We start from the raw sequence: 12277 nt of genomic DNA on the forward strand, positions 1-12277 counted from the left end.
GTAGGTATCAAGTGGAAAAATAATAATTCCACATGTATATTTTTTTTTAATTTATAACTCCTATCTAATAATATTCTCTTCTATTATATTATACAATTAATTAATTAATTAATTAATAACTTATCAATTGACCTACTGATATATAAATATATATAAATAACGATAAAGAAATAGTTTTTTAGTGCAAAGACTTTTGACTTGATAAAAATTGATATTGATAATTAATATTAACAATAATAATATTAATAATAATTATTATTAAATAACAAAACAATAACCAAAGTCGTAGAGCTGTTAGTTGTTGTTGTGATACCTAATGTTTTCAATCTATAGAAGCTGTAGATTTAAGCCAAGATGGTATTAACAGTCATAAATTATCTATAATAATAATTGATAGTATGATTTATTTTAAAAATAAAATAACGTGCAGATTAGGGCTGACAAAAAAAATTTTAAGCCTTCAATATTTTATTGACATTCCATTTGATAATAATTGTCTAATAGTAATGATAATTATGATGATTGTTCAATTTTAAACCATAAAATTAATGATTGTTATTAAATCACATATTTATTAGATATTTTGTTTGTTTTTTTTTTCTTTATTATTGTATAATTAGAATTAATATTTTATATTAATTACAAAGAAAAATAGAATCTTTTGGCGCCAAAAATTTTGAATCGCCCCAGGAAATTATTTGCATTATAAATCAAAAAAAAAAATTTTTAGGGATAGAAAATTTCTCGCGCTAAGAAATCTTTTTTTTTTCTGTATAGTAGAATGAAAAAAGAATTTATGTATTTGTTGATGTGTAATAAGTATGAGTATGAGTATGAATATATTTTATTTATTAAAAAGTAAACGTACTAAAATAAATTGGTAATTAATTGATAAAAAATGTGCACGTGGGAGGGCTTTAAAAAACATTGAAGACTGCAATAATTACAACTCTGGCCTACTGATTAATAATTTACGACTAGATTACAAATGTTCTAGTATTTTAAGATAAGTTTGTGTAATAGAAGAGAAAAAAGAAAGAAGATAACAGTTGAATAAAAACAGGTTATCAATGCGTTAAATTTAAATTTTAAAATTTTAGGTGGATAAGTGGAAACTTTTAAATTATGATAACTTGACAAAATATAAATTAAATTATAAATGGAACCGTACTCTCGTACCTATGGAACAAAAAGAGATCTTTTAATTAATATTATTATTTTTATTTTTATTTATACATTCATTGTATTTATTTTTTATTTATAATTTATAATTCCTGATTTATGTATTTAATCATTTTTTTTTTATTATTATTTTATTTGTTACCTCTCGGTCATTCCAAAGAATGAAGTTTTATTTGTTATAAATTATATTTATTTGTCATAATTGTGTTTTTTTATTTTATTTCATTATCCTTTAGTTTTAATTCATTGTCACACTGAGCGGGGAAATAAAAAAATGTTCTCTTGATAAAAAAAAATTCGTATTTTAAATTAAAATATTATTTTTAAGTAAAAAAATTTTTTCACTCAGTGTAATTTTTTTATTTTAATTACTTATTAATTTGTTATTTTTATGATTTGAATTTAAAAAAAAAAAATAAAACTGGGTGCAAAAAAAAAGGAAGCACAAATTGAGATAAAGCCTTTTGCAACTCGAATTAATAAATTGTATATCAATACAACAAAAAATATAAATTTAAAAGTTAAAATGTAAACTATAAATGACACCGGAAGTAGTAGACATTCAAAATTTTATTTCTTTTAAATAAACAAACAATACAGGGAAAATTTGTAAAAATTGCACACCGGAAATTTAAAAAAATCTTTTTGCACATGTTTTCAAAATAGTATCATACTTACTAGTAATAGGGCAGAAGTAACATTTGGGGCTACTAGTCCATTGGAAATTTTAATTAATGAAAAAGTATAAAATTAAATTTTAATTGCAATTGTAATAAAAGTATCCTTGCATATATTTGAAAAATCAATTGCGTCATGCGCATAAATGCCGAAAATTCTTGGGCATTCGCAAACCCACGAAAAGCCATTGTGTATTTTTCAAATTATTTGATTTAAATTTGTCTGCTGTCTGTTTAATTCACACTCATTTAAATTTTTCGTGTCCAAAATTGGTACCTCTATCCTATAAAGTTTATAAAAATGAAAAAATCATCTGAAGTCTGGTACTTTCAGTGTCATACTAAAAACAGTATTTGGGACCCTCCGTAGAATATTTAATAATAAAAAAAAAAACAAAATGCGTATTAGTAGTTGATTTTGATGATAGTCAGAGTATTAGAGAAAAAAAACAACTAAATAAGGTATTTAAATAACTAATAATGATAATAATATATAATAAATAATAATAATAATAAAGAACAGAGAAACATACATTTAATTATAGGAAATAGATCCGATTAGAAGTAAGGGATTGGTGTTACAAGGTCGTTGATCGTTAATGTAAAAGTGTTACGCGGTGAAAGGTTTTATGCTGCATTTGACATGAAAATATATAAATATATATAAATTAAAATAGTGTCAATGGATTTTAAATTTATTATTTATTTATTTTATTTATTTAACGGGTGCAATAAAATTTATAGTAATTGTATTTACCGATCAGTAATTAATTAATAAATTATTTAATGGGTTTTATGTATAGTAAGTATTTAATATATAAAAAAAATGTATATGTATTTGTACTTACTGGGTGTGGGTATCGGTTGTCAATTTAACGGTCTAATGAACTAAAAAATTTAAATAGTATTAAAACATTAAGTTTAAATAGCGATTAATGTCGCGTTTAATCTTTATGACAGTCAGCTTTTTATTTAAAACCTTTTTTTTATATCTTTTAAACCGACTAATGAACATCCGATAATTACACTACACATTTACAGTATTAAAGTTTTTAATGGATAAAAAAAAATGTAGCGGGAAAATTTAAAAAATAAATAAAAGATTCAGTATTTGATATTTATTATATAAGAGATTTAAAAATATAAATTGTATATTTTTTTTTGTAGTTTTTGGAGGAAGATTTCTATGAGGAAACTGCCAAGCCGCGTTTTATTACGAATTTTATATTCGTAAATAATTAGCGTAAGATTTGTGCTTCTACTTATTTTAATGATAAAATATTTTAAATTAAGAAAAAAAATGTAAGTTGCTTTTAAATAGAGTATTGATTTATTTTGATTAAATAAACGAGTGAATAATATATATAATTAAAAGCTCTATTGATTTTAAGTAAATGTCTGTTTAAACAAAATTTAAATTTAAATGAAACGTTATAAATTTTAAATGTATCGAAAATAAAATTAAAAGAATAAAAAGTATTTGAATTATTGATACTTAATTTTATAAATTAAATACTTAGAAAATAAATAATTTATGTTGGTATTCAAAAAAATATATGATAATAAGTAATTGCACGTTGCGATCGCCAAATATATATAAATATAAAAACTGTATATACATAAATATAATCATTATTGTTAAATTTAATAGTTGGGTGTGTAAATAAAAGCTTTACTCACTAAAATTTAAAAGTTTATTCAAACTTAAGTTTAAAAAACAGTCGGATTCCATTAACTCGAAACTCTCCTCAATATTTACTCCCACTACGAGCTGCCAAGTCTCCCACCCAATGTCATACATTTGTGTGTGTCTGTATATATTTATATATGCATTATTTATGTATGTAAGTGCGCATGCGCGTAGTTTAGTTTTTAAAGAAGAAGGGGAATTCGATAAGTCGGAATTTTTAGGAAATTTCCACTCCTTCGTAGACTCTGTCCGAGTTAATGGAATTCGACTGTACGCAGAATATTATATAGTGAAGGTAAGTAATGAAATTTGTTTTTTTCGATTATCGATTTATTAAAAAATTCACATTAGTAACTTATTATTAAAAATGCCTTATTAATTTATTAAATATTTGAAAGAATGCGTTCCTTAGGGGTTGCAACCAAAGGTACTCATTCCAAGTAGGTCTTACTTTAATTATTTATTTTAAATTCCATTATTATTAATTAATAATTATTCATGTTTTTTTTTCACATGATGATTCCTCAGATTTTCTTGCCTGCTTATTTTTTTATAAGCAACTTGTGTACAAATGATGATAATTATTATTTTTTATTATTATTATTTATTTTTTTTTCTTATATGTATCGCCCTGAAGAAAAAAAAAATTTATTGTTGACGTTATAAATTTAGGATTTTTGTGATTGCCTGCCAATATCCAATTGCTTAAAATTTCGTAATTTCTAGTCTCGAGTTATTTAATTATAACTAATTATTAATTTAAAAATAATTAAAAAAATTTTAACGTCATTTAAATCATGCAACTTGAGGTAGATATGACTTAACTCATAAATGCTCGCATGATTTTATAATTTAAATTTTAAAAAATAATTTTTATTATTAATTAATTTTATAAATTTAATATTCAACTCAAATATCTAATTTTAAGTGTAATTTTTAAATATAGATTCTGAGGAAATTAATTTTGGTGATGTTGATTTGAAGAACATTGCAAGACTTACAATAAACGGGCGCAGCAAGCCAATTTGAAGAATAATATGATAAGAAAGTATCTAAAACCTCCTACAAAATAACGCACTTTCTTCTTCTTACAACCTCGGGCGGTTCAAGTGCTGCTAGAATTGCCTCATCAAAGACATTCTTTAATCCTTTCTAAAATATCAAAATCATTTTTTATTTATTAATACTGATAATTATTTCAAACTCGTAGTCCAGTCAAAACTCCAAACTAGGAGACATTTGGTGCAAATTTAGTTCAAGGTCTAGGATGCCAAATGTTGTCTATTTCAGAGTTGCGACTGGACTATTGTGATATAAATGTATATACATATTTTTATAAATTAAAGAATTTGTAATACCTGTGTGAGAGCACTACACTCAACATATTTTACGGCTTTCAATTCTTTCGCCAATTTTTCACCCTGCTCACCAGTTATTGGCTTCTGTTTATTTTTCGCGAGCTTTTCAATTGTCGCAGCGTCATCTCGTAAATCTATTTGGGTGCCGACCAATAAAAATGGTGTCTTTTGACAATGATGAGTTATTTCTGGTACCCACTGTAATGAATACATACATATATTATTTGTTTTTAACCCTTAACCACAGTTACAACATTTAGTTTTTTTAAATATTTAAAATTTCCCGCGTTTGTTAGTGTCATTGAAAAATACGAAAATAAAATGAATTTTCCAGAGCTAGGGATATTTCTCACTAAAATTAGATGACAGAGCTTATGATCAATATTATTTCGTGTCTGTCAATCTCAGGAAATGGAGATAGAAAACTAAACTCCTGACAAAGATATCGGGATTAATTAACCTGTCAGTTGCAGATTTGATTATAAATTTACACCGCAAGTTTTAAGCTTCGATCTATACTGATGATCAAATTTATATGAGTATGCATATAAATACAAATATATATATAATACAAGTGGATACGGATACTGATACTGATGCTAAACTTATTTTGAGTTTTACCACAAGCTATTTTTTTACGTCATATTTATAAATAAAACGGATGCAATTCCAGGTATTAAATTTTTATAATTATGTCTATATTTATATACTTTGTACATAAAAAGTATGTCAGTTGAATTTATATAATTTTTAATAAAATAAAAATAAAAAAACAGATTAAAATCTAGATTAAAATTTCTAATTAATTTCTAATAAAAAAAAATATGAATTTTCTAATTAATAATAAATAAATACATAAAATTTTCTTACCTTTTCTTTGACATTTTCAAATGAAGAAGGAGAAACTACAGAAAAACAAACTAAAAATACATCCGTCTGTGGATAACTCAATGGTCTCAGCCTGTCGTAATCTTCCTGTCCTATTATCAACAAAAACATGAAATATATATAAAAATACTCATATTATCATATGAACTACTATCACCATCACCTTCCTCACAAACGATCTTGAAGTTTTGCAACAACAGACAATTAAAAATTATCGACGTTGTTTTAAAAAAAAATAATTATTAGACGTCGGTCAACTTCGGCAATGAGTGTGAGTGTGGCAGTTATGAGAATTTATAAATTCTAAATAAAAAAATTAATTAATTAAAATAATGAAATTCAAAAAAATGCGCGTTTTGATTCTCAAATTTTTCAACTGCGTATTTTTTAAATTATGAGTGTGAATGTAGCAGACATCAGAAAAATATAAAATTATAAATACATAAAGTAAATAATTTTTAATTTATGATGTCTGCTACATTCACACTTATCTTAAATTTCTTTCGTTTATTCAAAAATTAAAAGAATTGCCGTCAGCCAAATTCACGCTCATACTTCAGTATCACAAGCTAATAATTAAAAAAAAAAAAACAATAAACACTCGTACCAGTTTACAAACAACAATTAAAGTTTATAAACAATAAAAAAAACTAAATTACCAGCTGTGTCAAATAATCCTAATGTGTATGGTTCCCCACCGATCATTACCGTGACAGCATAGTTATCAAAAACCGTGGGTACATATTCTGATGGAAATTTGTTTGTCGTATACGATATCAGCAAGCATGTTTTACCTACCGCACCATCTCCAACCACCACGCACTTTATCGTCTGCATATTTTGTTACTGTAAACATAAATTAATAATCAACAATTAATTATTATCATAATTATTATTATCATATCAATAATTAAGACACAATCGTCGATAAAATAATAACAATAATAATATATGTACATATATATACTAATTCCAGACTCAATTAAATGCCACCAACCAGCGGAAATAATAATTAATAATTTAAAATTTAAATTTTACGATACTTCTGAACTGTCAGCGGACAATTTATTTAATTTAAATTATTTTCAGTATCCGGATATTTGAGTATCAATAAATAACTTGGACATATGCAAACTGCACCGGAAAAATTGTTTTTGGAGGAGCCATTTTGCCCAATACCAGCACCAGTACCAGTACCAGTACCAACTCCACCACTAACACCAGTACAAGTTACGCTCTTATACTGCAGATACTCACAAGCAATCATCAAGGAATGTGGTATAAATAATATATATTACCTGTTTTGAGTATATATATTTATCGAGAATCTGATATTATTTATTTAACAATCCAGATCCAGATGGTTTTTTTTTAATTCTATGGGTAAATGTTGATGATACGACTGTGTCACGCTAGTTTGCTCACCAGTCACACACAAATTTATCACATATATATATATATACAGCTATATATGTTTTACACTCGCGAAAACGTACATGGAAAAATAAAAAAGCCAGAGACTACTCAGGAGCAACTGGGCGTCGACAACAATTTGCTGTCACTAAATCCAGGTATAGATTATTCACTAGAACGGGTCACTGTCAACCCAAAACTCACTGATGATGACATCTGTTGATGATTATTTACTCTGTCCTGGTTCTAGTTGATGAGTTTCGGTGTAGATGTCGCGATGAGTTTGAAAAACTGCACCAGAAGCTAAAGCTAGATGCTAAAAGTGTGTTGTCATCCGGATAAAACAAAAGTCGGTTTTATTTTTGGTAAAATATACTTTGATTAATTTGTCAAAGTGATCATGGCGATGATGAATGATTCCATGGGACGAATCCTGCCTGATTATGCTGCTGGTGCTAAGAAGGTCCAGTTCAGTCCGTACGCGGACAACGGAGGGTAATTATATTTTAACCTAATTTACTTGATGACTGGTTTTTATTTTGATGATGAATTCATGATAATGATGATGGTGACTTGGATTTTAGGAGTGTCGTTGCTATTGCTGGTCCAGGGTATGCTATCATTGCATCCGAGACACGTCTGAGCTCTGGGTACAGCATCTACACCCGGAACCAGGAAAAATTGTTCACTCTTTCGGAGAGAACTGTTCTAGGATGCTCAGGATGTTGGTGTGACATTTTGACATTCACTAGAATTCTCGCTGCTCGCATGCAGGTAATTGATGATTGAAAAATTTCTAGTCTACTCTGGTAAATTCAAGGAAATTAATGTCAATTTAATTGTAGATGTACAAGCACGAGCATCTCAAAGAAATGTCAACTCCAGCAGCAGCGCAGATGATGTCCACGATGCTCTACTACAAAAGATTCTTTCCTTATTACATAAGCAACATTCTCGCTGGACTTGATGAGAACGGCGAAGGCTGCATCTTCAGCTACGACCCCATAGGTCACTGCGAGAGAAATATGTACCGTGCTGGTGGATCTTCTGGTGCTTTGTTGCAACCTCTTCTAGACAACCAGGTAAACTACCAACTGATCCATTCAATACAATGTTTAATTTTTTTCTTACAACTAAATAATTGATATCTGGTGCTTAGGTTGGATACAAGAACCAGGAAGGCGTAGAAAAAGAACCTCTGAGTAAAGAACGTGCACTGAGTATAATAAAAGACGTGTTTATATCAGCTGCTGAACGTGACATTTTAACTGGTGATGGGATCACTATTAAAATTATAACCAAGGATGGAATTCAAGATGATTACTGCAGCTTGAGAAAAGATTAAATTAAGGATATGGAAATTTTGTATCAATAAGATTTTAAAATAAAGCTTTTCAATTAATTAATCAAATTAATTAAATAGTTTTATTTATTAATTTTTTTACATTCATCAGAGCTAGCAATCGTTTAATTAAATTTTATTTGCTAATAGAAATTTTAAGCTCAGGAAAATTATTTGGAATTCAGAGTCGCCTCTGTAGAAAAATAGTACGAGGGAAAATTTTAAAATTAAAATAAATTTTGAGCGTAAAATAAATAAACCCCAATTATTTCATTTTTAAATTTAAATCATTTTTATTTGTGTTTAAAAATTACACGTAAGATTCTGGAAATTCGAATGTGACATCACGACCCGTCAACTTTTTGTAAACTCCAGCAAAAGTGTCAACCTGAACAAACAAATAAATAAATTATTATACCAATTAAAATTAACATTAATAATTGATGATTTAAATTAAAATACCTTGTGCTCAATATTAGTCTGTTCATTTTTGTCAAGATGAACCTTGATCAGTTGAGAGCCGTCCAACTTAACGCGAATACGCTTGCCAACGATTTCCACTGGGTAGACCAAGTCTTCAAGAAGAGCATCATAGACAGCGGTCAATGTACGGCTGAAAATTTAATTTATTTATAAAATAAATCACTAATAATCAATAGTAATTAATGATAGTTAATAATTTGAAAATAATAAAATACCTTCTTGGCCTCTTTTGCTTGTTCTTTGTACGGGTCTTACGAGTTGGTTTTGGTAAAATTTTTCTGTCACCAACAAACATGACATGTTTGCCTGAAAATTTCTTTTCTAACTCACGTACCAATCGGGTCTGGATCTTGTGGAATTGTTGGAGTTTGTTCATTGGAACGTACACAATGATTGACTGAAATAATCAATTTCAATAAATTAATTAATTAATTAATAACTTACTTACTTACAGACATGAAATTCAAATTATTGACAAATTTTGTTTACCTTTTTGTTGTTTACGTCAATTTCACGTGCCTTGGTGATATGAAGCTCTCTCATTGGTGATTTAAGATCGCTGTTCATCTCCAGCTCAAGAAGAGCTTGGGAAATTCCAGCTTCAAATTGGTCGGGCTCAGCCCCGCCGCTTTTTATTATTTTAGCACTTGCGGTGAACATTTCCTGTAATAAAAATAATTAATTATTAGCAACGCAATAGAAAATTTGAATTTAAATTTAAAAATTACAAGCAATTGTTAATTTAATTTTTAATTATTCAAGTGAGGTTAGACTGTTGACATTTACACTCTACACTTTCAACTGTAGTAAGTAATTAAATAAAACTAATTACTGGTTAAAAAATACGAAATTAATAATGTAAGTTTACTAGAAATTTAAATATCTTGTAATTAAAAAATCAATTGTCTCTTAATAACAGCTCCTTGAAGCTCACAACTGAACTGAAATCCTCGTGAAATAAAATCCAGTGTAATCGTAAAAATATCAAGCGATCAAATCCCAATAAATAATAAAAATAAAAAAACAATAATTGACGTTTACTTTAAAAAAGATATTTTTAATTAATTACACTTACTATTTATATTAAAGTAGTTTATTTATTAAAATACGTACGGTGTTCTCCGTCGTCGCGTGGAAAAGGAGCAGGAGATGTTTGATTTAGTCTATGGTTAGAAGTGCCACGGAAAAATTATTTGGCGCCATCTTGTCAGCAGTTTAAAAGTTATCTTCAAATATTCAATCGATAATTAATTTAATTAATGAAAATGTAATTATTTATTACAATATATATAAATACATAAATATATAAACAAAATAATTAAATAAACACGAGCAATTTTGTTTTTTAAGTAAATTTTTATTTTTGAATATCCCGCAAAAAATTCAAATGTCAATTTTATTTAAAAATTTAAATTTTTAATTAAAAATTTTTGATTTCAACTGAGCAGAATTAGAAATGTTAATTGTAAGTACATAAAAGTATTTAAATTTAAATTGAAATAAATAAAAAAAAAAAGAATTCGGTGTCGCCCTCTATGAACTTCTAGATGATGGCCTTTATTTAATGGCTGCCTGAGGATTTCATCGTAGCCATATTCTACTGTGTTTTCTGAAAAAAATCACAGACGGTAATTACAAATTATAACTATTTAAATAATTCTATTAATAAAATAAAATATAAGAACTTTAATTGCGCGTATAAATAATTGAATATCATCGATCACTAAACGGTAATCTCGTCTCACAATTACTGCGACTTTTTCACTATCGATTAGGTAATCATTTTCTGCGTTAAAAAATAAATTACGATAACAATTGTTAATATTTGTGATAATATGTACACAATATCGCGTATTTATTTGAATATGTCAAAATCATTAATCCTAGTTTTATTTATTCAAATAATTAAATCATTAACTGATAATTTTATTTATTGATTCCATCAGAGAATGGCTGGGAAACTCTTGGTTTCGTGCTTGAGGCTTAACAGCCGAGTGTTGCCGATGCGGATGATGTCCAGCGATGTCCCCTATCAACCTCATTATTTAACGAAAATCGGCAAACGTGAGATCGTTGGCTACGGCATGAACGGAGAGCCCCATTACATGGATCTCTGGGACTATCCTTTCCCATCGATCAGATTCAAGGAAATAACTCCTGACCTTCAGGTAAAAAATAAATAAATTATTTGGCATTCATTTATTTCATCTATTATGTAAAAATAAATTTATTAATATTTTATTTAGTTTTGCTCCAAAAAAAATTTTTGATACTGAAAGCAGCAGACAGAGAATTTTGTAATTTTTATAAACAAGTCACTGGTAGTAAAAATAAAATTTTCAAAAAATGTGCCAAAATATTTGCTAAAGTTTTCTATAAATATTTTCCTTGCTTATTGAAAATAAATAAATTTTTTGAATATCTGCTATTTGCAGTATCACAGATTTCTGATAATAATAATGAGTACTTATATTTTGTGTCATTAAATTAACCAGGTCCTTAAAGACAAAGAAAAGGGTGACTGGAAAAAATTATCATTAGATGAAAAAAAAACCCTCTACCGTGCAAGTTTCTGTCAGACATTTGCTGAGCTCGACGCACCAGACGGTTACTGGAAATGTATCATCGGGTGTGTGCTTATTGGAATAAGTTTAGCCCTTTGGATATTCATGTACATTAAATTCTACGGTACATTGATTATTTTAACTTTGATCCTTTAAATAATTGAGCGTTCATATTTATATAATAATTAATTATTGATTTTTAGTTTACTCACCGCTACCAGAATCATTCTCACCAGAGTCACAGGCTGCTCAACTGAAACGTCTGAGACAGCTGGATGTCAACCCCATTTGGGGTATCAACAAACGTACACCAGAAGAGCTCGCCAAGAAGAAGAAGAAGGAAGAATAATTTGACGGTCATTAATAATTACCATCAAATAAATCTTAGTTTACGCCGTGGTAGGAGTTGTAATTATTTAAATTAAAAATAAAAATTTTAATTAAATAAAATTCATTGTAAGTATTGTTACATGATCATTGATAAGGCATTCAATGAAATAAACAGCTAATAAAATGCCATTATTATTATATATGAAAAAAAAAAATAATAAGCATTCAATAAATTATACTCTTATTATATAAACCTGTTTATTCATTTATTTAATTACCGATACTAGTATCGAAAATTTATAAATTTCGCAAGTGGTGTTTTTAATGTATGGTAAAATATATAAATATTT

General features: G+C 27.4%; 4 protein-coding genes across 8 annotated transcripts; 2 read left to right on the plus strand and 2 right to left on the minus strand.

Annotated features, from left to right (window-relative positions):
• Nucleotides 1-3864: 3864 nt before the first annotated feature.
• On the minus strand, nucleotides 3865-7363 carry LOC103575682 (cdc42 homolog). 3 transcript variants are annotated; one of them, XR_549322.3, is made up of 6 exons: nucleotides 7094-7363; nucleotides 6455-6641; nucleotides 5778-5887; nucleotides 4908-5105; nucleotides 4551-4701; nucleotides 3865-4180 (listed from the first exon to the last, which is right to left on the minus strand). XR_549322.3 is itself a non-coding variant. In XM_008555555.3 (5 exons), exons 2-5 carry the CDS (start codon nucleotides 6630-6632, stop codon nucleotides 4612-4614), a joined length of 576 nt encoding a protein of 191 aa, XP_008553777.1. In that variant the 5' UTR covers nucleotides 6633-6641; nucleotides 7094-7362; the 3' UTR covers nucleotides 3865-4611. The 3 variants fall into 3 exon arrangements, 2 of the variants coding, with proteins under 2 accessions (XP_008553777.1, XP_053595902.1); XM_008555555.3 differs by having other exon boundaries at nucleotides 3865-4701; nucleotides 7094-7362; XM_053739927.1 differs by lacking the exon at nucleotides 7094-7363 and adding an exon at nucleotides 6753-6891 and having other exon boundaries at nucleotides 3865-4701.
• Nucleotides 7364-7486: 123 nt separating this feature from the next.
• Nucleotides 7487-8619, plus strand: LOC103575683 (proteasome subunit beta type-1). Its single transcript, XM_008555556.3, has 4 exons — nucleotides 7487-7703; nucleotides 7793-7982; nucleotides 8054-8290; nucleotides 8368-8619. The coding sequence occupies exons 1-4, from the start codon at nucleotides 7609-7611 to the stop codon at nucleotides 8551-8553; spliced, it is 708 nt and encodes a 235-aa protein (XP_008553778.1). The 5' UTR covers nucleotides 7487-7608; the 3' UTR covers nucleotides 8554-8619.
• Nucleotides 8620-8815: 196 nt separating this feature from the next.
• Nucleotides 8816-10245, minus strand: LOC103575684 (40S ribosomal protein S7). 2 transcript variants are annotated; one of them, XM_014443359.2, is made up of 5 exons: nucleotides 10147-10245; nucleotides 9523-9696; nucleotides 9249-9430; nucleotides 9013-9163; nucleotides 8816-8938 (listed from the first exon to the last, which is right to left on the minus strand). In XM_014443359.2, the coding sequence occupies exons 2-5, from the start codon at nucleotides 9691-9693 to the stop codon at nucleotides 8861-8863; spliced, it is 582 nt and encodes a 193-aa protein (XP_014298845.1). In that variant the 5' UTR covers nucleotides 9694-9696; nucleotides 10147-10245; the 3' UTR covers nucleotides 8816-8860. The 2 variants fall into 2 exon arrangements, with proteins under 2 accessions (XP_014298845.1, XP_014298846.1); XM_014443360.2 differs by having other exon boundaries at nucleotides 10109-10205.
• Nucleotides 10246-10569: 324 nt separating this feature from the next.
• Nucleotides 10570-12180, plus strand: LOC103575685 (cytochrome c oxidase subunit 4 isoform 1, mitochondrial). Of its 2 annotated transcripts, none has more exons than XM_014443361.2 (4): nucleotides 10570-10661; nucleotides 10980-11201; nucleotides 11529-11721; nucleotides 11801-12180. In XM_014443361.2, the coding sequence occupies exons 2-4, from the start codon at nucleotides 10983-10985 to the stop codon at nucleotides 11944-11946; spliced, it is 558 nt and encodes a 185-aa protein (XP_014298847.1). In that variant the 5' UTR covers nucleotides 10570-10661; nucleotides 10980-10982; the 3' UTR covers nucleotides 11947-12180. The 2 variants fall into 2 exon arrangements, with proteins under 2 accessions (XP_014298847.1, XP_008553782.1); XM_008555560.3 differs by lacking the exon at nucleotides 10570-10661 and adding an exon at nucleotides 10684-10808.
• Nucleotides 12181-12277: the final 97 nt, after the last annotated feature.

Source organism: Microplitis demolitor, chromosome 6 (genome assembly GCF_026212275.2).
Source record: "Microplitis demolitor isolate Queensland-Clemson2020A chromosome 6, iyMicDemo2.1a, whole genome shotgun sequence".
NCBI classification, from domain to species: domain Eukaryota; kingdom Metazoa; phylum Arthropoda; class Insecta; order Hymenoptera; family Braconidae; genus Microplitis; species Microplitis demolitor.

Bases quoted from the DNA above. Each gene is read 5' to 3' on its own strand.
- LOC103575683 (XM_008555556.3), top strand. From the start codon at position 7,609: ATGGCGATGATGAATGATTCCATGGGACGAATCCTGCCTGATTATGCT. The intron at 7,704-7,792 runs GTAATTATATTT...CTTGGATTTTAG, and splicing joins CCGTACGCGGACAACGGAGG to GAGTGTCGTTGCTATTGCTG. The intron at 7,983-8,053 runs GTAATTGATGAT...ATTTAATTGTAG, and splicing joins TTCTCGCTGCTCGCATGCAG to ATGTACAAGCACGAGCATCT.
- LOC103575684 (XM_014443359.2), bottom strand. From the start codon at position 9,693: ATGTTCACCGCAAGTGCTAAAATAATAAAAAGCGGCGGGGCTGAGCCC. The intron at 9,431-9,522 runs GTAAACAAAATT...TGATTATTTCAG, and splicing joins TTGACGTAAACAACAAAAAG to TCAATCATTGTGTACGTTCC. The intron at 9,164-9,248 runs GTATTTTATTAT...TTAAATTTTCAG, and splicing joins AAGCAAAAGAGGCCAAGAAG to CCGTACATTGACCGCTGTCT.
- LOC103575682 (XM_008555555.3), bottom strand. From the start codon at position 6,632: ATGCAGACGATAAAGTGCGTGGTGGTTGGAGATGGTGCGGTAGGTAAA. The intron at 5,106-5,777 runs GTAAGAAAATTT...TATTCATTACAG, and splicing joins TTGAAAATGTCAAAGAAAAG to TGGGTACCAGAAATAACTCA. The intron at 4,702-4,907 runs GTATTACAAATT...TTGATATTTTAG, and splicing joins AGTGTAGTGCTCTCACACAG to AAAGGATTAAAGAATGTCTT.
- LOC103575685 (XM_014443361.2), top strand. From the start codon at position 10,983: ATGGCTGGGAAACTCTTGGTTTCGTGCTTGAGGCTTAACAGCCGAGTG. The intron at 11,202-11,528 runs GTAAAAAATAAA...TAAATTAACCAG, and splicing joins AAATAACTCCTGACCTTCAG to GTCCTTAAAGACAAAGAAAA. The intron at 11,722-11,800 runs GTACATTGATTA...ATTGATTTTTAG, and splicing joins CATGTACATTAAATTCTACG to TTTACTCACCGCTACCAGAA.